At 40.3% G+C, this 23,725-nt stretch overlaps 3 protein-coding genes across 4 annotated transcripts; 2 read left to right on the forward strand and 1 right to left on the reverse strand.

Annotated features, from left to right (window-relative positions):
- Window positions 1-3,958: 3,958 nt before the first annotated feature.
- LOC102218330 (zinc finger protein OZF-like) lies at window positions 3,959-9,057 on the forward strand. Of its 2 annotated transcripts, none has more exons than XM_023339001.1 (2): window positions 3,959-5,080; window positions 6,830-9,057. In XM_023339001.1, the coding sequence occupies exons 1-2, from the start codon at window positions 4,909-4,911 to the stop codon at window positions 8,212-8,214; spliced, it is 1,557 nt and encodes a 518-aa protein (XP_023194769.1). In that variant the 5' UTR covers window positions 3,959-4,908; the 3' UTR covers window positions 8,215-9,057. The 2 variants fall into 2 exon arrangements, with proteins under 2 accessions (XP_023194769.1, XP_023194772.1); XM_023339004.1 differs by having other exon boundaries at window positions 4,987-5,142.
- A 1,492-nt stretch (window positions 9,058-10,549) lies between these two features.
- LOC106700392 (gastrula zinc finger protein XlCGF57.1-like) lies at window positions 10,550-18,698 on the forward strand. The gene is made up of 2 exons (XM_023338980.1): window positions 10,550-11,540; window positions 14,778-18,698. The coding sequence occupies exon 2, from the start codon at window positions 14,793-14,795 to the stop codon at window positions 16,680-16,682; it is 1,890 nt and encodes a 629-aa protein (XP_023194748.1). The 5' UTR covers window positions 10,550-11,540; window positions 14,778-14,792; the 3' UTR covers window positions 16,683-18,698.
- Window positions 18,699-20,901: 2,203 nt separating this feature from the next.
- LOC111609641 lies at window positions 20,902-22,646 on the reverse strand. The gene is made up of 4 exons (XM_023339041.1): window positions 22,572-22,646; window positions 22,348-22,443; window positions 21,477-21,760; window positions 20,902-21,402 (listed from the first exon to the last, which is right to left on the reverse strand). The coding sequence occupies exons 1-4, from the start codon at window positions 22,579-22,581 to the stop codon at window positions 21,070-21,072; spliced, it is 723 nt and encodes a 240-aa protein (XP_023194809.1). The 5' UTR covers window positions 22,582-22,646; the 3' UTR covers window positions 20,902-21,069.
- Window positions 22,647-23,725: the final 1,079 nt, after the last annotated feature.

A 23,725-nucleotide genomic window follows, 5' to 3' on the forward strand; every position in this document is an offset into this window, starting at 1 on the left:
AAAAGTTCTCCAGCAGAACAATTCACTTTTGTCTTCAAAAAGAAGAAAAAAAGGATTATAACAGGTCATATTACTAAAACATTTTTCAAAAACCGGCAGCAGCTCTGATATTTCATTTTATGCTGACAACTTTTTATCTGTATTTCTCATTTTAAAATAAAGGCAAAGCCGTTCTCCTTTTCTATCCTTTAATGGCTGACATATTGCTTCTGTTTGCTAATCCAGATCGTCTACCGTTTGATGACTGGAAGGTGGGGAAGGTTTGGACTGAGCAGCTGCTCTGAAACAAGCAAAGGATCTCCAGTTTAGATCCAGAGGCTCTAAAATCTTTGCAGGTGAAGGCAGAGCCGGTGTAAGGCTGCGTCCATCAGGATGAAGAGCAGGTGGCCGCTGCTTTTGAAGAAGCAGAACTCACAGAACCCCAAAGGGGTTCACTGCCCTCCCCAGGCTCTGTTAAAGCTGATAACTAGGACACATCCAGAGCCAAAGATCCGAACCGCATCTGTCTACAGACCAGTGACCGGTGTGAGAAACAGAACTGCTCCAGTTGCACCGTCTGTGGGAAAAGTATCGCTCAAGGCCACATGCTTGTTCACATGAGAATCCACACAGGTGAGATGCCTTTCACATGTACAATGTGTGAGAAAAGCTTCAAAGTGAAAATCAGCCTGAAGCATCACATGTGAACGCACAGTGGAGAGAAACCATTCATCTGCAAGATCTGCAGAAAGAATTTCACCCAGAAAGGGCAGCTGATGTGTCGCTTCCGAATCCACACGAGCGAGAGGACGTTCACGTGTTACACGTGTGGAAAAGTTTCCGTCAGAAGTGTCAGCTGATTGACCACACACACAGGAGAGAGACCTTTCCAATGCAAGACCTGTGGAAAAAGATTAAGTTTAAACAAAACCCGGAAGCATCACATCACAATCCACACCGGTGAGAAATTGTTCACCTGTGAGACATGTGGAAAGACCTTCAGGCTCTTTGAAACTTCACAGGAGAAGTCACACAGGGGAGACACCTTTCATGTGCAAGATGTGTGGGAAGAGCTTCTGTTCCTTTGAAAACTTATGGAGTCACATAAAAATCCACACCAATGAGAGGCAGTTGACTGTAAACTCTGTGTAATTCAGTTCAATCGCAATGAAACTTTAAGGGCTCACATCAGAACTCACACAGGCGAGAAACCATCTTTGTGTAAGACGTGCGAAAAAAGATTCTGTTCAAAATACAGCCTGAAAATTCATTCCAGAACTCACTCAGGCGAGAAGCCTTACGCATGTGAACTCTGTGGAAAGTGCTTCACGGCAAAAAGTGGTTTGAGTCACGCAGGTGTGATGCCGTAACCTTGGCAACACTTTCTCATTCACTGGACTTTGAGTCTGTAAGAAGTGTAACAGGCGGCACCACCAGGTGGCGCTCCCTCCACAGCCTGAGCTTCTATAAGAGGGAAGCTGGAAGGTGGAGGCCAGGTGTTCATTTCCTGTGTGTGAGACCAGGTGTGTGTTTGGCCCACGCTGTTTGCTGGCTGTGTGCTGCATTATTAATGACGTTTCTGTGGGAGCGTAGCGTTACCTGGGCGTGTGGTTGTTGTGGTTGTTCGATGCCGCAGGGCTGCACCCGATCTACTACATCAAGGTTGACCTCAGAGGTCTAGTTTATGCGATGCAGGTATTCAGTGTTTTAATGTTTTAGATTGACGTGATTAAAGTGATTTAATAAGCATTTAGTAATTTTTGTATTTTTGTTTTTACAGTTTTATCACTGCTTCCTTTTAGAGTTTGATTTTCTTGTTAGTGCGTCCAGTTTGGGTTGTTTGTGTCCTCTCAGTGTTTGTGGTCAGACTGACAACCTAACATTTATTGTTTTGTCCTCCGTCTGTCTTTGGGTCACTTCCTGAATACTCAGGTTCTATGTGGCTGTTGATCTAAAATATCTGAGACCTGATTCTGTTGGTGTGATCTCCAGTTTGGATGGCATGTGATCATTCTGCAGTGAATCTTAAGTTTGCAGTGAACATTGAGGTGGTTTATGCGGGTTTGTCCGCCTGAAGTGGTTTTTAAATTCGGGTTGAACATTATTGGATTGACAACGAATGGATAAAGTTAACATGTAACCTTTTTATTTGTGTAACAATAAATATTAACTTCATTCTGGTTGTTGTTTATTGCCCTTCGGCTTGACGGAGTTGTAACAGAAAGACACTAAGATTCAATCTGCTGCTCTCGTTCGTTTCCAGAGCCGCTAGCCCCGTTTTAAATCCTGTTAGCTGCACCTGACTGTGTTCAGTCATTGATAATTCAGCCAATAAACATCAAAGGACAATAATCATTCTCAACCCATTCAGATTTAGCACCATTTTGTAAACATGCAGTTTGTTTACACCAGCATGCATTGGTGAATATAAATAATATTATATGAAGTTTATTAATTTATAAAGGAACCAAAAACCAACAGAGCCAGGCAGTCGGCTGCTCAGTTAAAGACTCATGCATGTATCTTGATCATCCATCCATTTTCTAACACCTTGTCCCAAAGGGTCAGGAGGAGCTGCTGCCTCTCTAGCAAACGTTCCGGGCGAGAGGCGGGGTCACCTGGACAGGTCGCCAGTCTGTCGCAACACAGAGACAGACAGGACACACAACCATGCCAACCAACACACACACACACCTAGGGAGAATTTAAAGAGACCAATTAATTGGGGGAGGAAGCCAGAGTACCCAGAGAGAACCCACTATGCACAGGGAGAACATGCAGACTCCATGCAGAAAGACCTTCTGGTCTTCCTGCAAGGCAACAGTGCTACCAACGGCGCCACTTTGCAGCCTGAGCCTCCATTTATCGTTCCCTTTCTGTTTCTGAACACATCCTTCAATGAAATAAAAAGATTTCTGCTCTTTGCTTCTCAATAGATATAATGAGGCTGATTAATTGATTTTCTGCTGCTGAGTCTTCAACAAGTCACTGGATGGATTTAGTTCAATTCACGGTATAAACTCTGAACCTGAGAAGAATTAAAATGTTCTTACTGGTTACTGGATCCGTCACCAGCAGGGTTTTGGACCGGCAGCTCCACAGCTGAGCTGAAAACAACGGCTCAAATTATAAAATCTACCAGCCTGAGGAAAAGATCCAGAGAAACGCAAAGAGCTGAAAAATGTTGAGTTAGAATGGAAGGAAACAACATAGAAATGTATAACATTTACTGCTGATGGCATTTTTAATGTGGAAAATGGCTTTAAATTAGCTGAGCTGCAGAAACTCAGCCAACGTTGAGCTGATTTCTGCTCCTCAGGTTTCAGCCACATGGTGCTGAAGTTGGTGTCTGAATGGTAGTTTGACCTTTGGCTTCTTTCTGCTGTTTCACTATTTTCCAGCTCAAAATCTAAAATGCATCTCAAGTTGTCAAAGCTGTAATAAATTATTCTAAAGACTGTTTTTTGCGGTCACTCATAAACAACCATGGAAAGCTTTGTTGTATTTATAAAATAAAGTGTTGATGTTCATATGTAGGGTAGGAATTTATTTACTTTTTAATAGTTCAGTCCAGTTCAGACCAACGTGGTCGAGCTCCTTCTCTTATGAAAATAAACATTTTCTTTAAAAGACTTGATTATTAAACGTTTTAACTTTAGATGATTTGAAAGTTGGTTTGGTTTATGATGAGGCAGGTGAACAAAATCACAGGGAGCAAATAAAACTAAAGCAAAATTAAAGGACATAAATAATTAACTTTCTGCTGAAAGTCCAGATCCAGAGCTGCATTGTCTTCCGTCCAGCAGGGGGAGACACTACAAACATTCAGCTCACCAATTCATTTATTTATTATTATTATTAATATGAACATAAATATTCAACACCAAAATAGTACCATGACGTATTAATTATGTCTTCACACTACATTCTTACAAAACACAAATAACCGAAAATTAATTGAAAATGTAGCAGAGCAAATTGTACACAACTTAAAAAATTCACTGCATTAAAGTACAAATGTTGTTTTAATAACTTAAAAGCATTTTTGACTCCACAAAACAAAAAGACTTGCAAAACAAATTTAACTCATTCTTCCTCTGTATAAAATAAGGAATGGTTTAAAAGAAGTGACATTTGTATACAATGATTGGCTAATAGGAAAACATTAATGTTATGGTCATTCATCAAAACACCAAGTTTTTCAGGTCAGAATCAGTTCTGGGTCGTTTTTCATTTCAGAGCAGCAGACTGGCTATTTTGGTAGCTTGGAGTAAAAAAGGCAAAGATCTGCAGCACAGCTGCTTTCTGTGGCTTTTATTTCACAGAAAAAATAAATCCGGGTTTCATTGGGTCCTTTAATTAGACTGCTGCCGAGACAATCAGCAGCATAATGCACAGCTTCTTAGAGAAGAAAAATCTGATTTATGGTTATTTATTTCTGAACTGAGAAGAGAACGAAGCAAAGCTCGTCAGCTGCAAAACTAAAACAAGAAAAAAATGGATGGAGTTTCTGTGATGCTGCAATACAGGTGAGGACCTGAAACCGGATGCAAAGGAGTATCACTCCATACTGGAGGGATGTGACGCATTAAATGGCCTGTAATTCATTGATTTGGCTTAAATTGTGTCTTCACAGAAGAGCCACGGTAACTTCCGGATTAGTTGTAAGAAAGTCTCTCCGGTAAATCGGGTTTTAAACACAAATAATACCGAAATACTTCTTCTGCTACTTTTTCTGAGACGTTTTTCACTCAGTTTGGTAAAACAACTCCGCCTAAAGTCAGGCGTCACACCGGAAACTGGCAGCAAGGCTTCCGGTGGAGGAAAACAAAGGGGCTAGGAACGTTAGCTTCCTATAGCTCGGTTAGCTTCCTGCTAGCAGCCGCTTCCCAGAGCGTGTCCAGGAGGTTCTGGTTCTGTTCAGCAACAATGTGTTCCGTTGAGCCTCTGAGAGAGTTTATCAGAGAGAGACTAACTGCTGCTGCTGAAGAAATCTTCACCCAGCTGGAAAAAACCATCGTCCAGTACGAGGAGGAGATCGACCGGCAGCGGAGACTGCTGGACCTCAGCTGGAGACCCCGGGTCAGCTTACAGCGAGCAGGTTCGGAGCCGAGCGGTACCGGTCGGGTTCTGCTGGGAGATAAAGTTTAAGGAAACCTGGAGGTGAATTTATCAAGGCTTGATTCGTACAGTTACCCCCTGCTGGCCAGAGGCAGTACGACAGGCGGTGTGGAGAGACGCAGAGTGGTCACTGCAGGGCAAACGGCCGGTTAAACATGGCGGCAAATAAATCCAAAGCTGGACATTTAGGAGTTTTACCTTCACCGTACTTTGTACTTCAGAAACTCTACCCACCGGAAGTGATGAAAAACAAACAAAAATGCAACAATAATACACAGTCCGAGAATTTGTCACAGTGAGACCTCTTGTTTCTACACCAGCTTTGTTCTAATATTATTTTCTATCTGCTGAGATTTAGAGACCCAGAAAACAAACACTAGATATTTTCAATGGAACTTCTTTATTCTAACATAGAAATACATTGAAGGTTTTGGCTGCTTAAGGTTGTTTTGTTAAAGAAAATGAATCTGTGAAAGTTTTTCATCTGCCATAATTTTCTTGTTTTTTCATTTTAGTCTTTAAAATCCCAGAATTTGCTCTTGGCTTTCTGTTTCTGCCTGTCTGAGGTCGTCGTTGGTCTGATGCAGTGGGTCAGGACGGTTCTGGGGAGCTTAACGGCCCGGACCGGTTCCGTGGTGCAGCTGAAGCCGTGTGGCTCCATCGTTCCTCTGGAATAACTTCGGTTTCTGTTCAGATGGGAAACATTTTGGCTCATTTACCAAATCTGTTCAAATCTGCTCAGCATCTGTTCAGTGATTGGATGGTTCATCACCTGGTGACATCATAATGTATCACGTGTGTTGTCATGCTTGCCATCACAGAGGTATTTCTCTGCTTCAGCTAAGAAACCCACAATCCTTCACTGCACCAGTGTCACATGACCATCAACGTTTGAATCCATTCCTCCTCTTATGAATTGTCCTGGGTGCTGCTGCTGGTTCTGCTGGTTCTGCTGCTGGTTCTGCTGCTGCTGGTGCTGGTGGTGTCATGCTGTGGGAATTTTCTTGTTGGGATTCTAACCGAGTGAAAAACACAATAAAAACAAAACCTTAGTTTTAATTCACACGTTTGCTTGAAGTGTTGTTTTGGAGCGAAACCGGGATGTGGAGGCCAAGTTAATGTATAAAATATTCAGTTACTGTTAAAACTTATTTGTTTAATTAGTAATTCAAAAAGTGCATTTGTAGTTGAGGTTTAGGTTGAATTATTATAATACATGTAAGTAATTTCATAATGTTTTATTGTGAATAAGTGTTTTATTAGAAGTTTGCAATTTATGCAAATGAGGTGTGCCGCTGGAGGGAAGACGAAGGAGAGAACAGACCAGGAAAGGAGCTGCAAGTAGATCGACAGAGCCACACGCTTTTTCAACCGTAGTTTGTTTTTGTGGAGGTTAGCTAACAACCAACTGCTCTTGCAAAAGAATTACGCAAAACTGTGGAATAAATATTTGTTTTGCATCTTTACATCGGATCGCTGTGGAAGTTTTAATTTCTGAGAAATTAACCTTGTGGCAACACACAAGGAATGGTTAGCTGCTTGACTAGCCACTTGGTTATCAGCTGGAGTCACGTCGGCTCGGCTAGTTCTAGACGCGCGGCCCAACAACGAGTCCTCTCCAATGCAGAAAGCTTCTGTTAACACAGTGTCACATTCTTCCAGTGTGGCTTGGATAAAGTGTGGCGTTGTTCTGAGCCACAGTGATCAGTTTTCTTTGTTTTGCTTGCAGACGTCCCGCAGCATTACATCTGCAAGGAGGAGGAGGTTCAGACGGACCAGCAGCCCCGCAGCCCGACGGCGGAGGTGCCTTTGAATCAGGAGGAAATGGAATCTGTGCAGATTAAAGAGGAACACGATGAGCTTCATGTCAGTCAGAACGCAGAACTGGTTCTGAAAGAAGAGACGGATACCTTCAAGGTGAGTCCTGTTCCTGAGCAGGACCGCCCCAGAGAGCCAGGACCAAACAGCGACCTCAAACCGGCGGCTTTTATGGGTCCTGTTTCTGATGACGATGACCTGAGAGAACCAGAACCAAACACGGACCAGAACTCTGCTGATGCCGAGTACCAGAATCAGGAAGAAAGCAATGAAGACGACTCTGGATCCAGCACAGAAGAGTCTGAGCAAGACAAGGAAAGTCGCAAAACAAAACTAAAAAGGCACCGAAAAAGTGACACCAATTATAATCTGTCATCTTGCAAAATTTGTGGAAAAACTTTCACTCAGAAGTATCTGATTGCACACATGAGGATCCACACAGGTGAGAAACCTTTTAAATGTTCCACCTGTGCCAAAAAGTTTATTCTCAAAAGTCATCTAAAAAACCACATGAAGATTCATAGCGGTGAGAAGCCTTTCTCCTGTCAGACCTGTGGGAAAAGTTTCATTCAGAGGATGAATTTAACTCTTCACATGAGAACGCACACTGGTGAGAAGCCCTTTCCATGTGAAATCTGTAATAAGACCTTTGCTAGCAGGAGTCAGTTAACTACTCATGTGAGAACTCACACAGGAGAGAAGCCTTATGCTTGTAAAACCTGTGGGAAAAGTTTTAGTACCAGAGGTACTTTGATTAGTCATATGAGAAGTCACACAGGGGAGAAGCCTTTCTCATGTCAGATCTGTGGACAGAGTTTCACTCAGAAACCAGGTCTCAAAGTTCACTCACGAAAACACACAGGAGAGAAACCGTTCATGTGTCAAACCTGTGGAAAGAGTTTCAATCAGAAAAGTGCCTTGCTCACACACATAAGAACTCACACCGGTGAAAAGCCCTTTTCCTGTTTGACCTGTGGACTGTGTTTCATCATGAAGAGCAGTTTGACTCAGCATATAAGAACCCACACCGGAGAGAAGCCTTACTCTTGTCAGATCTGTGGGAAACGCTGCAGTTTAAAGGGTAATCTGAAGTTTCACATGAGGATTCACACAGGGGAGAAACCATATTCATGTCTTACATGTGGAAAAAGCTTTGCAGTAAAATGTCAATTAACTCGTCACATGAGAACTCACACAGGTGAGAAACCCTTTTCCTGTCAGACCTGTGGAAAGGGTTTTACCAAGAACCTTTATTTAATTGCCCACATGAAAACTCACACAGGCGAGGCGGTTTAACCGAGAGTTCAGCATGGCAGCCTCACTTCCGTCAGACTGCTCCAGGGCAGCTGTGGCTGCGATGTAGCTCACAATCATCAGTGTGGAATGCATGGGTGTCACAATAGTCGCTGTGATTGAGACGTCTCGCAAGAAAATTAATTCCACTTGATTCACAGGAGACGTGCAGCTAAAGCTCCAATTTGGGTTTTCCTCGTTACCTGCTGCAGCTCACTGCAGAATCAACAAGGTGAATAACGACTGCAGGCTGCTGAAAACTGGACACAGTAATGTCCCAACTCTTGACTTCTCCCAGTGTCTAAGGCTACGTTCACACAGTCAGTCTTGATGTTCAGTTCAGATTTTAAATTGAAATTCTTTTATTTTTTGATAAAATCCACTTTTTTCTGTGTGGTTGTTTGTGCCGCAGACATAATAAAGAGTAGACACGTCATGCACCGCTCTAGCCTGTTGTCGCTGACAGGGCGGCCATCTTGGATGGACGTTATGTTTGGCAGGTGCTATGAAGTATCAGCACACTTAATAACAACTTGCTAAATACTAAACAGATTTTCATGCTTTTTTGCTGTAAACCTTATTCAAACTTTTATACCTACATGTACAAGAACATTTACTTTTTAAAGTATTTTTGAATTTGATATGTGGTTCAGCATATTTAAATATCCTTACTGGGGAGAATAAAATATCCTGATTTGATCTATGATGGTTATTTTACAACCACATAGACACAAATAGATTTTATAATTATTTATTTAGTAATGGCAATACATATTCATATAAATATACAAACACAAATTAATACAAATATATATTAAGCTATACATTTTATATTGAAATGCACATGTATATACATTTTATATATATAAAGATTTACAAAATCCCGGTTAGCCTTCATAGCGGGGCTGAACCCAGTATTACACCGAGTGCTATAGCTAATATTAGCTGGCTTTTTGCCGGTGGATATAAATACAGTTTAGTAATATTATATTCACAAAATTCATCCATCCATCCATTTTCTAACACATTGTCCCTTCTGGGGTCGGGAGGAGCTGCTGCCTCTCCAGCTACGTTCCGGGCGAGAGGCGGGGTCACCTGGACAGGTGGCCAGTCTGTCGCAGTATTCACAAAATATAAACGGTAATATGACCATCTTACTTGTGAATCATTATCCCCCGAGATCTCACGTCAATAGTCCGTTGATATGAACAACAATATCCAGTGGTGCTGAGGCTTCTGCTGCTGTTTTGGTTTAGCCAAGTAGGGACAACCTCTCCAAGATGGCCGCCGTATTTCCTGCACCAATGTGGGTCTGCGCTTTATTATATTTATGTTACTAATTAAATGCACTAACATTTATACTAATATTTCACGTTGTCAGTCCACCCCCTGCTTCAGCGTAAAGTAATGAAACAAAGTTTCAAAATAAAAGCCTGTTGGACTCAGAGGCTCTATTTAAATAGTTTTGGTACATTCCTACTTCTGAGAAAATTTGAATTGATCATTTGAAAAATCTGCCTGTTGCATCCTGAAGTTTGATCAAATTCTTTATTAAATAAATGTTTGTCTTATTTTTGGTGAATTTTCTCCGGCGTCAGAGATGATTTCTGCTTCAACAAATTATAAATACATTCTAATCCTGCAAGATGGATGTTTTATTGAACACCACTTTATCTCCAGTTTACATGAAATAATTTTAAATGCATTAAATAAACCTTTTGTCTGTTTATTATCCTGTTCATTGTTTCAGTAGAAGCAATCCTTTTTAATAAAGACCATTTATTATTTATTACCATTTATTCACCCTCGTTTTCTCTGTAGCTAATAAATCTGTTACGTTTAGATCTCAGTAAAATCATTTTCATGCAGTTGAATTCCTGAATATTTTTAATTTTCTGCATGAAAACGTTTGATTTCATCCTTCAGCTGAAAGTCATTGGAACTGAGAAATGTTTTTATAAGTTTAATTATCCGCTTGAAAAAAAACTTTGAAGTTATTGTTTTATCTGTCTTAATTTATCAAACTATCTTAAGCAATTTTCACGTTTGAATGAATTCAGTTGCATTTGGCAGCCATGTTTCCATCAGCGGTTTGCTCTACTTTTATGACTCTATAAAAGTATCTTCTGTATCCTTCTGGGGAGTCCAGGAAAACAAACACACTGATCAGAAATCCTAAATGTGGAGAAAAGACCAAATCAGAAGAATGACAAACATTCAAGTTGATGAAATATTATCAGGTAATTTATTTATGTAGCACATTTTCAGCAACAAGACAATTCAAAGTGCTTTACATGAGTTAGAGGAAATACAAACAAAAGTAAAGAACTACATATTGGTCCCTCATGTTTAGTAAGAGTAAGAATCTCTAAACTAGCAGCTTCTTCTCTTGATTCAAGACTTGATCAAACTGGATGTTTGATGGTCCTGAATGTTGATCAAAGTAATGAGTCGTTTCTCTGGACTCTAACTTTGTTCTAATTCCTTTTCTGGGCTGCAAGATGATTATAAAAATACTCCATAATTAATAAGTCAGAGTTCTTGGATGCTAGTCTTAGCTTTGCTTCCCCAGAACCAAACAAGGACAAGCAGCTTTCAGCTTCTATGCACCACAAATCTATAACAAACTTCTAGAAAATGGCAAAACAGCTGAAACACTGATTTCCTTTAAGTAAAGGCTGAGACCACCTGGTTAGAGGAGCTTTTGATTCATAAATGCAACATTGATCAACATATTTGTTATATATTTGCTTGATGATTTTGATAATGTAATTTGACAAATGTAATAATTGCAATGTTTATAAGTTTATTGCGTGTTTCATAATTAGTTACTGTGTTATGTTTTTATGGCGTAAAGGACTTTGAACCATCTTGTTGCTTAAATATGTTGTTCAAATAAACTTGATTAGTCAGTTTAACATGTTAATGTATTTAGTTTATTCAGGATATAAAGTCGGAATAAAAGCTGCTCAATTCAACTTGCAAAAACTCCGTTTTATGTCTCTAAACAAGTTAAAGTCTTTGGAGAAAAGAAATACTTTTAATTGGAGACGGAAGTTTTGTCGTTGTCTGTTTCTGGGGGAAGACTTCCGGCGGAAGTAAACAACATGGCGCTAGCAGCGTTAGCTTCCAGGCTTCCTCGTGGTTATCGTCGATAAAAAGACGGTTTCTGCTGTGAGAAATGAATATTTCAGTCTGTAGCAACTAGATCTTCGGTTCATCATCAGAGAGAAACCAACAAATGTCCAACCACATCCGGGAGAGGAAGAGACGATGTCCGGCTCAGAGGCTGGATCCCCGCCGGAAACCCAAACCTTCGGAACCTCCAGGTAGTTTTCGCTGTTTCCGGATTTATTGTCTTGATTTAAAGATTATTGTGCTGCAATTAATGGATACGGTCATTTTAACTCTGGAGGTTGAAATCTGAAACACCTTGAATGTTTAATCTTAAGTTTTATTATTTCACACAAAGAAAAGCTAAAACAGTTTGTGATTTATGAAACTATTATTTGTTTCATAAATCACAAAAGCTGTTGCGATTTTAGAGGTTTAACCACATAAAAACAGATTCATGTTCAAATCACATCAATACCTCAAACCTGACTGATGTAGTTAGGAAACTTTCATTCATTCTGGAAACAGATTTTAAGACCTTTTTATTGCTGAAAGCGTCTTAAAAAGTTTTATCCTCAGAGCTCAATGTGTTTCCAGGCACAATTATTTACTGAGAGCAGGTTGGAATATTTCATATTTTTGGGCTTTACCTTCATTGTCAGAGGCAAAACCATCCGTTCATTTTCATCCCCTTTGCATCCATTGCATGTTATAGATCAGAGGGTGAACTGGTCCCAGGTCAGCAGTTACACATTGATAATTCTCTTAAGGGGGACATATTAGGCAAAATCCACTTTTTAGCCCTTAAATACATTTTTTGTGTAGTTTTAGAGAATTAAAATGTATTCTCTGCTGATGCTGCTTAGATGTTTTTATATTCTTTTGGGGTTATGTTTTTCATTTTTTGCTTTTGCCTATAACGCGTTTTGTCTTTGTTTTGGAATAAGGTTGTGATGAGGTTCTATGATGACTTGGTCAAACAGAAATGACTGGCCAAGGTCAGAGGTCACTTTAGTGGAATTTATTTAGCTTTTCTTCAGGTGAACAAAGGTGGCAGGTGCAGAATATATACAAATATATATACCAAGGCAGGTTAAAATCAGACAAGCAGCAAGACCTTCAGTGTGATTTCTCAGGAGTCTGACCACAGACTGACCCCCTGTGGAGCAGAGACCTGCGTTTAAAACCACAGGCTCCGCCCACAGGAAGTCCAAACAAGCAAAAAAAAAAACTAAACAATTACTTCTAACTCAAATAAACTCTTAAAGTATACAAAATAATAATAATAATGATAATAATAATAATTAGATAAAATAAATAAACTTGTAATCAAAAATACAATACTCAGTTTAATAGAAAACACTCATTACGTTCTGATGACATCACTACGTCATCATGTGACTCCCGCCTGGCGCCACAATCTGGAAACAACCTGCTGAAAATGGAACCGGGAAAATGTTTAAAGCTGAAAGTAAAAGGTTAGGATGAATTTGAACTGAAGCAGGAACACCGAGCGTTCACCACCATGAACCGCGCCGGTTTAACTGCAACAAAAAGTAAGTTAGCAATTGTGTGTGTGTGTGGGCGTGTGTGTGTGTGTGTGTGTGTGGGCGTGTGTGTGTGTGTGTGTGTGTGAGTGGGCGTGTGTGTGTGTGTGTGTGTGTGTGTGTGTGTGGGCGTGTGTGTGTGTGTGGGCGTGTGTGTGTGTGTGTGTGTGGACGTGCTCGCATGCTGACACGGACTCCACACCAAGTCCCAGTTCATGACGGCTCCTCCATCACAAACTGGGTCTCGACTTTCAACTGATCACTTTTGTGAATCCGACATTTTTTTTTCTTGCAGTGATTTTCTAGTCCAAGTTCAGTTTTGCCAAAGTTGCAAGTAGACAAATCTGAATGTTTGGTTCCAGCGTTTAAACGCCGGCGTTTTCTATTGAAAGATGTTAAGTTGACAGGAAACGTAAAATATTCCTGGGTAATTATGATACTGGAAAACATTGCAAACAATAATAAAACCGAAAGAATTGAAAATAAATATCATTTATTTGCACTTCTATTAAATCATCAGTTAGTGGATCTTAAAACATGATGTAATGCTCATCACATTTAGAGCCGGCCCAAGGTATAAATGAACTAAGAGAATATCAAAGCTGTTAAATTTGATTTAATGGTTTCAGCATAGATCAATTAAATTATTTAACATTTAATTGCAAAGCTGGAAAGTTTACTTGGTAAAAGTTCAAAGAACAATCTTCATAGTTAGATTGATTTGTTACCATAGCAACAATCTGATGCTCTCAGTTTAATCTTTGAGTTTTAGTTGCATTAATGCATTTTAGTAAACTATAATTACATATGCGGGTCAATTAAACTAGGACCCCTCTCCCAGATTTCACCGAATCTATGTTGAAATGCTGTTAGTGGTGCTGATGGGGCCCCTAACTCAAATTCTGCTCAAGGCCTCGTTCAACCTTGGACCGGCCCTGCATGATGAGCTAGACCTGCTGCACTGCGCATCTCTGCTGGATGCAGAGAGGCAAACGGGAGATTTAATTTATGCCACATTAGTAGCTCTTCCATTTCGTCTCTATTGAGTTTTTAATAATCGCCACAGAAACTGTTTTGGTTGCCCGAACCTCATGGGACGAGTTGTTCTGATCTCCGTGTGGCTGCGCAGCAACTTTAAATAGACAAAGTATTTGATGTGCGTTGTGTCGCCGCAAAAAAAATAAAAAAAATAAAAACAAGCCAGCGTGCTGCGCTAGTCATGAGGCGAGTGTGACAGCTCCTCCTCCGCTGAACCACCGGTCCATTATGCTCCGGCTAACCGGGAACTCAGAGGTTATCAGCACAGACAGTGCAGCTCACGTCTGCGCTTCACACTGAGCTGCACCAGCAGAACAAACGCAGTGGATTTAAGCTTGACTCCTACCTAAGGAACATTTATCCTGATCCTCACAGGCCAAATTTCTACTGTTTCTACCATATACCGTTTATATCGCGCATTCCTAGTTGACATCTTTAAAAACTTTAAAATAATGAGGTTTTCTACTGGTATCTATTTGTGTTGCTGCTGTCAAACCACAAAAATGGCCAAACGGGATGAAGTAGAACCTCAAGAAGTCAGTGAGATCAAATCAATTTGGACGTTTTCTGCATCAAATTTCAGGATAAGGAAGCAAAGTTAATAAAAACCTTTTTACTGAGCAAAAGGCACAGATGGAAGCCAAATATAAGCGTCAACATTTCTCTGTGCAATTGCGGTGCAAATCTAGGCCAGCAGAAGTCCAGGCAATGCCTTGTGAATACAAGTTAACCAATGGAATCAAGCAGCTCAACCAGCAACTTATTGACTAGTTGCTGGCAAAGCAACTAGTCAATGAGACATGAAAAAGCAACCTATTGACCTAAAATTTCAAAATAACAATTCTGCTTTTCTTTGTTTTTCTTCAGATTTGCCACAACATTATGTTTATTACTAAGCATCATTTTATACTCAACCAACCAGAGGCTGCTGATCTGGACCAGAGGGAAACAGAATCTCCACAAACCAAAGGGAGGGAAGAGGAACCAGAACCGACAGAAGCCAAAGAAGAGTATGGATCAGAACTGCTGCAGTTTGTCAAGAAAGAAGAACTCGAGCAAGAAACACATCCTGTAACGGGAGCAGATGGATATGTATCTTTTGAAATAAAAGAAGAACCAGAGGAACTGAAACAGATGGAGGAAGATTATCATCAATTGGAATCTCAGCAGATGGTTGAGCTTGAAGACATCAGTCAGTATGGAAATAAGGCTGTACAGGAGACGGATACCTTAATGAGAGGAGACTCCGCACCTGTTGAACTCAAAGAGGAACCAGTAGAACTAAAACCTAAGCAAGTGAAGGAAGAGGAGCATGGATCAGGACCTGAGCAGATGGTGAAGATGGAGGCTGAAGGTATCAGCCAGAATGAAGACCAGGATGTACAGAAGCAGGAGACTGCTGGTACAGACAACCAACTACCAGAACTAAATAGAGAGCAAATCCTCCTTCAGAACTTCCCTAAACATGAAGATCATCAGGAAATAAAGTTTCATGAAGCCTCAGGATCCAGCAGAGATGATCAGCAACAGAAGACAGCTCAGCCGGCCAGAGGACAGAGGGAGGAAGTAGAGGAAGGCATGGAGGGCAGGGAAATTCACAAAAGTAAAACATGCAAACAATGTAAAGTGTGTGGGAAAAGTTTCAAATGGAATTGGTATTTAACAACTCGCATGAGAAGTCACACAGGTGAGGAACCTTTCTCATGTGTAACCTGTGGAAAAACGTTCAAGCAAAAATGTAGTTTGAATCAACACATGGTAGTTCATTCAGAAGAGACGCTGTTTTCACCAAAACCTTTTCTACATGTTATAAATGAAAAAAGTGATTTAACTGACCACATGAGGAATTACACAGGCGAAAAACACTTCTGTGGAAAATCTTTCAGCCAAAGTCTTAAATGGGTTGAACACAGAAGTAGTCACTTTGGTAAGAAACCTTTTCCATGTATGACATGTGGGAAAGGTTTCAGTTACCAACATAATTTGACTGTACACATGAGGACTCACACAAGTGAGAAGCCTTTCTCATGTTTAACCTGTGGGAAACGTTTCCTTGAAAAGAGTCGGTTGAATAGCCACATGAGAGTTCACACAGAGAAGAAGCCATTCCCTTGTCCAACCTGTGGAAAAGGTTTCAGTCATAGTCTTAAATGTATTGGGCACTTAAGTAGTCACCCTGGTGAGAAGCCGTTTCTCTGTATGACATGTGGGAAAGGTTTCCGTCATAAAAGCAGTTTGATTCGTCACACAAGAACTCACACAGGTGAGAAGCCTTTCTCATGTCTAACATGCGGAAAATTTTTCAGTCAGGAACATAATTTGAAATGCCACATGAGGATTCACATAGGTGAGAGACCTTTCTCATGTGTAACATGTGGAAAAGGTTTCAGTACAAAAAATATCTTGACTGGCCACATGAGAACTCACACAGCTGAGAAGCCTTTCTCTTGTATAACATGTGGGAAGAGTTTCAGACACAAAAACCATTTGAATAGCCACATTAGAACTCACACAGGAGGGAAACCTTTCACCTGTGGAACCTGTGGAAAAGATTTTTATGAAAAAAGTCACTTAACTGACCACATGAGAAGGCACGACCTGAAGAAAATGTTCCATTGCAACACCTGTGGAAAATCTTTCAGTGAAAGAGATGAGCTGATTGGACATATAGAAACACACACGTTTGAGAAACCTTTTCCATGTATGACATGTGGAAAAAGCTTTGGTCGTAAAAGTAATTTGAATGGTCACATAAAATCTCACACAGATTAGACTTTCTGATGTAAAGCAGTGGAAATAATTCAGTTACAGAAGTAGTTTAAGTAACCAAGTCAGAATTCACACAGATTAGAAACATTTCCCGTCTCATCCTTGTTGTAAATGAACTGCTGCAGCTGAAACGTTGCTCTGCGCACACTGCAGTAGCTATTATGTTAAAAATATATATTAATCATTGAATAAGCCTCCAATTAAAGACTAGTCATGTTGCAGTCTTACTGCCTGCTCTGTTGGTTCTACATACATGTACAATCTTGTGTTTGCATCACTGTTAATATGTTTTTGTTTTTGTTTATGACATTATCATCATATGATTCCTCAGTCAATATGTTGACACTTTTCAATTCAGACCCGTCTGTTGGGCTTCATTTCCACAATATTTCCTTCCTATCCGCCTCATTTTTAGTTCCACTTGTTCGCTCTGTCAGTCAAACGCGTTTCTACATGAACCTGTTGACCGTGGGTCATGGAAAATTATACTGAAGGTCAGGGAGAGTCATGGAATAGTCATGGAATTTTCTTTCTAAGTTCCAGTGGGACCCCTGTGTTAATCTAACTAAAATAGTTAATTTCATCTTGTACAGTTTTTTCACAGCCAGTAGAAGTTTGTAAACCAAACTCTGGCTGAAGTTATTACTTTTTTTGCATACAGTTAATGGGATCTTTGACATCTAATTAATAGTTAATAATAGGCACATATGGGGCTACGTATCTAGTTTGTTCATTAAGAAGTTAGTTTTTAAACATTTAAAAATGAGTTAAAAGTACATTTTTGACTTTGAAAAATTAACACCCATTTTTTTCTTTTATGTAGACTAAAAACTCCAGTTACTGTACATTTTTGACTGTGTGACTAGAAGTGGATATTTATTGTGCCGTTGATCATTTACTGTGATAAAACTCCATATTGTTCTCCTCTGTCCAACATGTTGCTTTGTTTATTGATTTATCATTTGACACAGTAAATCACAAGCTTTTAATTGAAATTCTGCACAGGATTGGGCTCTAGCATCAAGCTACCATGTAGCTGATTATTTGTCAAACAGAACCCAGAGAGTTCAATTCTCTGGTCTCACTTCTTCTACTCTCACTATTTTAAATGGCGTACCTCAAGGCTCAGTTCTGGGTCCGCTTTTATTCTCTATTTATATAAATAACTTGTGTGACAATCTGTCAAATGCTTTTTACCATTTTTATGCTGACGATTTAATAATATACTGCTATTCTGCATCACTATCGCAGGCAATACAGTATCTGCAGTCTGCTTTTAATGTAGTTCAAACACGTTTAAAACTCTGAAGTTGGTTTTGAATGTGGACAAGACAAAAGCAATGATTTTCTCACATGCTAGAAAACTACCAGAAACTTCCCTATTGCTGACCACTGCTGCTGGAGCACAAATCGAGTTTGTCAGTAATTATAAATATCTTGGTTTTATTCTAGATAATGAACTCTCTTTTAAAAATCACATAGCAAATCTACTAGGGACATTGAAAATGAAAATTGGGTTTTATTATCGAAATGGATCTTGTTTTACACTCAAAGCTAGAAGAAAACTGGTAGCAGCAACATTCCTGCCACTTTTGGATTATGGAGACATTTTATATATGAATGCTTCGACCAAATGTCATCAATCATTACATACTGTGTATCATTGAGCTTTAAGGTTTATAACCGGTAGTAGACGTCTGACACATCATTGTGATTTGTAGGCAAAAGCTGATTGGCTCCTTTAAGTGAACGGAGAAACAATCATTTAATGATCCTGATGTATAAATCTTTACTCGGTCCAACCCCAGCATATTTATCCACTCTCCTACATAGAACTGTCGGTTCTCTTCGCTCCAATAACTTTATTGTTCTGCATGTCCCACGTTTTGAACTGAAACAGTGAAACAGGCATTCAGTGTTTTACCCCACAGCCTGGAATCAGCTGCAGTCTGAACTTAAGATGTCGGAAATGATTTGACTGGACTTATTTCGATCAGTTCTTAAAGATAGGCAACAAGATTCTATGAAACAGTGTCATTGTTTTTAAATTGTTTTTATTGTTTTATACTTGTGCATATGTATTCATTGGTTTTATCTTGTAACCAGGTTGCTATGTATTGCAAATGTTTTTGCTCAGGTCCCTCTTGAAAATGAGATCTAGATCTCAGCGGGGTTTACCTGGTTAAATAAAGGAATATAAAATGAGGCACCAACAGGCTTTGGTTACATAAACTGCTTTTAGTTAAGGACACATTTATATAACAATAACTGTCATTTACAATGTTTGAATGTTTTTGTCATCAGACCACTAAATGTGTAGTTTTGAAGTTTTGAATAAAAATCTGCAAATTCTGGACTTTATAATTGTGATTATTTTGAAAACATTTTATAAATGCCACCCTGTAGTTACACTATGCGATAATCATCGTAAGTCAAATACAAAATCAACTTCTATCATTTTAAATATTACCTGTTGTGTAGATTATTTCTATTCAGATGCAGCATTACCCCCAGGGTATTATAAGCCTGGAGGCCCGCCATGCTTTACTAATGCCCCGCCAGGCTAAGCATTGCTTGTTTATGTTTTTAGGAAAATTTAAAGAAAAACACACTTAATTTTTTTTTCTTTTCTTTTTTAGCCGGATTGAAAGTGTCTGTGTTGCTCTGAGCTTTTCACTAGCCGAGCAGATTGATTCCTTAAAGATCAGTTTATAGAAAATAGGTTTATAGATTGTGCATTTAAAGCCGGACCAATCACACCGTTGGCGCCTCTGTGCTGCTGCTGCTTTATCTCTGAAGTTTACCTCAGCTCAGATCTCAGGCCTCCTTTCACTCAAACTGGACTCAGGCTGACCTGTATGGATATTTACATCAACTTCCTGTGAGGAATCAAGTTTCTTTCCAGAGGTTTTGATCAAGGTCAGAGTTTAAACCGCCGTGTTAGCTCTGGTTGTGCAGCTCAATGAACCGCAGGAATAACTTGTAGTGGCTTTCTGAGGAGCTTTGAGGAGCGAAGAGAATGATTTATCTTTGTGAACAAAGAATTATGCAGCATTTCCATCTCTACACGCTGCCCATACTAAAGAGTTAATGTGGAAAATATCTGAAACTCTCGTCCCATAAACTCCAGCAACCAAAACAGTTTCTGTGTTTTAAAAACTCAACCGACAGAAATGTTAGAGCTGCTAAAGAAACATTAGAAACATTCAATTAAATCTCCGTTTGTTGCTCATCTCTGCATCAGTGCAGCAGATTGAACTCATCCTGCAGGGCCGGTCCAAGGCTGCATGAGGCCTGGGGCAGAATCTGACCTAGGGGCCCCTCTTGCTGCTAAAACCATCAGCACCTCTAACAGTTTCTGGGTTGGATTTAATCTGGGAGAGAGAGAGTAGATTAACTGGCCAAACCAAAAACAATCAGTTATAATTACAGTTTATTCATTTGTTTTTGAGAACAAACGGCTCAAAGTCACAGCATCAGACTGTTGCTATGGTAACAAAACAATCTAACGATGAAGATTGTTGTTTGAACTTTTACAAAGTAAACTTGCCAGCTCCTTAAAATCTTACATTTAAATGTTAAACAATTTAAAATCTTTGAATTTATGTTGAAACCATTAAATCAAATTCTGCAGCTTTGATAAACTCAATAAATAAATATTATATTTATATTGCCCCTTTTCCACCAGCTGTTTTTCAGGCCCAGCCGGCCGCCGTTCTGTCAGATCGTCATCCGCACAAACTGATGGCTATATCTGTCAGACAAGTATACACTGTCATCACCATATGATTTTATTTAATCAGCAACATAGAATCATGACGTAGATCGTCAGACACTTTGCTATTAACAGCTGTGTGACATCCTGACTTAGCGGTTTAGTAAGTTAATGAGTTTTATACGGGTGTGTTGTAGTTGACTGCAGCTTTAGCTAGTCTCTGCTTTAAATACACTTTGAAACCACCACAATGCATGTATATCTATCTAGTTACTATTAAAGACAATTTAATGACTTATTTTCACAACTTGTTGCTGAACTGACAGCTCCTCTGGCGGTTATGTCTGCAGCAGCAGGTGTACAGTTAAAGTCCCACTATGTGCTGCTCTCTGTATTTATGATGTGTGGGCCTGTGAGCCCTGCAGGCCACCGTAGAGACTGAAGAGTGAAACTTCAGGAATCAGAGAAATGAAATCAGACTTTATTTATTCAGATTGATAAATATCATTTCATAACAGCTGGAACTACTTTAATATTCTTCCTAAGTTAAGCTGCTGGTTGTTGTGATCCGACTGGATCTTCTGGACCTCCACTGTGATAAACCGGTTCTGGTACTAGAGTTGAGAGTTCACTCTGCTTGTGGAACTGGTGCCGGTTCTGGTACCAGACTTCGCTCTACTCCACCAGCGAAGCAGCGAAGAAGTTTTGCTCGTTCTGCATCTGCTGCCTGAAGATCTGGTTGGCCCGTTTGATGCGGTCGGGCGTCTTCAGGTTCTTGTTGAGCAGAACCTTGTAGTGCTTCTCCGGGTTGCCGTGCATGTTGCCCTTCTTCCAGACGAAGTAGGCGTTGCAGTAGCTTTCCTCCAGGCTGCTAGCGATCCAGATCCAGAGCCTGGAGCAGGGCAGCAGACTCACGGCGAAGAAGATGGGCTCCTCTTTGTCCATGATGGTTCTGTAGTCCAGCAGGTACCGCTCCATGGCCAGGATGGGTCTGATGTCCAGCGGCGCCTGGCAGAGCAGCAAGCAGAAGTTCAGGACCAGAACCTCTCAATGTTTCACCAACCTGAGGAAAACCTCCTTACTTTGAGCTTGAACCGGTCCAGAATGTAGTCGGAGAAGCTCTGGTAGCTCTGGTAGCGATGCTGCATGAAGGTCTTCAGGTCGTCGGGAAGCGTCCTGCGGCTCATCTGCCCCAACATGTCCGTCACGTTCAGCAGGTACAGGATGTCCTGCAGCATGAAGGCCATGTAGTCGTCGGCCTGCAGGTCGCCGCGCTGCATGTGCTGCAGGAAGGGAACCGCCAGCGTCTGCCGGGCCAGGTCCGAGTTATTCAGCCACAGTTCTTCATAAACGTCCTGGACTTTTCCTGCAGTCGGGTCAGAAACTCATTTTATACGCTGCAAGTTACGGAGAAAACATTCAAGTGTCAGAAGTTTTACTTTAAAGAAAAAGTTTTCTTTAAACTCCTGCTGACTGGAACTGAAGTTTCTGTGAAGAAAACATGAAAAATCCTCTTTGGTTTATGGATTTAAATCTGCGGCCTACTTCCTGCGTGTCGACGGTTACTGGAACCGTTCGTCTGGATCCGCCTCAAACTGATCCTTTGATTTCCTTCACATTTTTGTCCCACAAAAAAACTAAAAATAGTCACAAAAATTTCACAGTCAAATAAATGAAGCAGGAGCTTTAGAGCTGAAATTGTTTCTTCTAAATCTGTTTCCAGAACCAGAACCTGAATCAGAACCTGGTTTCACCTCAGAATCCATCCAGAAATCATATTTTCATAACTTTCTTCCAAATGGGGAAAAAATTCAGATTATTTTAGATCCTCTGAAGAATAAAAATGTTTTTTCTTCAGAACCTGGAATAATTTGGACAGAATCTGACATTTTTAACCAGAACTAATTATTATTATTATTATTATTATTATTATTATTGGATTTGGGTCGGAACCTTTCAGCACTGCAGAAACCTTCGGTTCTGTTGGGAGCCCGGAGCAGACAGCCAGAACCAGAACCAGCAGGACCGCTTCGAACCAGGACATCCTTCCTGGAAACGACACAAACGGTTACCATGGTAACGTCACCGAAAGAAGGATACAGCCGGGTTCTGGTGGAGTCCGGTTCACCTCAGGATGAATAAGGTTCTGTTACTGATATGGAATATTTCAAAGTTACCTGAATGCATCTTCCAACGTGGTGCCTTCAGTTGCTGCGGGACGTTTCAGTGTTGCTGCACAGCGGACATCTTCCTTTTAAAGGGCCGGCGTCGGGGCGGAGTCGGCAACATTTCTGTCAACACAGGTTGCTCTGGTTGACTAAACATTGGCCAACTTCCTGCCCAGCAACTTTCCTGACATTAGTAAAAGGATATGACATCATCAGGCGGACAAAAGCGTAATTTAGAAAGTAGTCATGCTGCGGGCCGAATGTTTCATTGAAATGTTTTTGCTTTCATCATTTCTGTGGAATCAGAATTTCATTTTGATTCATTTCTTCAGATCCACTGAGAGCCGACCCGCTTCAGGGCCGAGGTTCTGGTGAAACGGACCGGGTCGGAGGAACCGAGCGGACCTGCAGAACTCACCTAGGTTTGCTGTCACTGTAAAGGCCAACAGCAGAACCTCAGCTGAGGTTAAAGGTCAGATGCTCTAAGGAGTTTTCCCGTGAAAACAGAAGCAACAAAACAGGAAGTTCAGAAAAAAACATCAGAATGAATCAGAAACAGAAACCATCAGGACAAACCGGGCCTGGACCAGAACCAGAACCTGCGCCAGGACCTGAACCTGCTGCGACCGACTCGTCGGTTCTGAATAATAATATTTGTGCTGGAGAATCTTTGACCTCTGAGGTTGGATTTGACTTTTACTAATAACGTCTTAACATTTTGTCATTGAACCGCTCCATCTGACCTTTGACCTGCCTGGGTCATAACTCCAGGAGGATCTGAGATTTTACACAAATAAAACAGTTTCAACACAATAAATCTGAACATGAAATATGTAGAAATTGTTTACTAAACATTCCAGGTTCATAATTTTCCAGTTTTACAACAAAATAAATTGATTTTCTTCTTTTTCTTCATTTCGCCTGTCAGAGAAAAAAATGGTTTTTATTTTTTAACATTCATATTTTCGCTGTTATTCATTTCTAAATGTCGTCCAAACTAAACTTTTAGTTTTCAGCTAAATGTTTAACGTCTGATATTTAGTTTGAAACTGACATTTAGAAACCCGGTGAAATTGTGACTGAAAAATGAATAAACCCAAATATTGCTTTGAATTTTTTTTACAGTGTAACTTTAGAACCAGGCCGTAATGCTGAACAGAACC

Source organism: Xiphophorus maculatus, chromosome 9 (assembly GCF_002775205.1).
Source record: "Xiphophorus maculatus strain JP 163 A chromosome 9, X_maculatus-5.0-male, whole genome shotgun sequence".
NCBI classification, from domain to species: domain Eukaryota; kingdom Metazoa; phylum Chordata; class Actinopteri; order Cyprinodontiformes; family Poeciliidae; genus Xiphophorus; species Xiphophorus maculatus.

Excerpts from the sequence above, each read along its gene's own strand:
- LOC102218330 (XM_023339001.1), top strand. The coding sequence starts at position 4,909 with ATGTGTTCCGTTGAGCCTCTGAGAGAGTTTATCAGAGAGAGACTAACT. Across the intron at positions 5,081-6,829 it reads GGTCAGCTTACAGCGAGCAG|ACGTCCCGCAGCATTACATC; the intron begins GTTCGGAGCCGA and ends TTTTGCTTGCAG.
- LOC106700392 (XM_023338980.1), top strand. The coding sequence starts at position 14,793 with ATGTTTATTACTAAGCATCATTTTATACTCAACCAACCAGAGGCTGCT.
- LOC111609641 (XM_023339041.1), bottom strand. Across the intron at positions 21,761-22,347 it reads GGTTTCTGCAGTGCTGAAAG|GAAAAGTCCAGGACGTTTAT; the intron begins GTTCCGACCCAA and ends ACCCGACTGCAG. Across the intron at positions 21,403-21,476 it reads TGGACCGGTTCAAGCTCAAA|GCGCCGCTGGACATCAGACC; the intron begins GTAAGGAGGTTT and ends CTGCTCTGCCAG.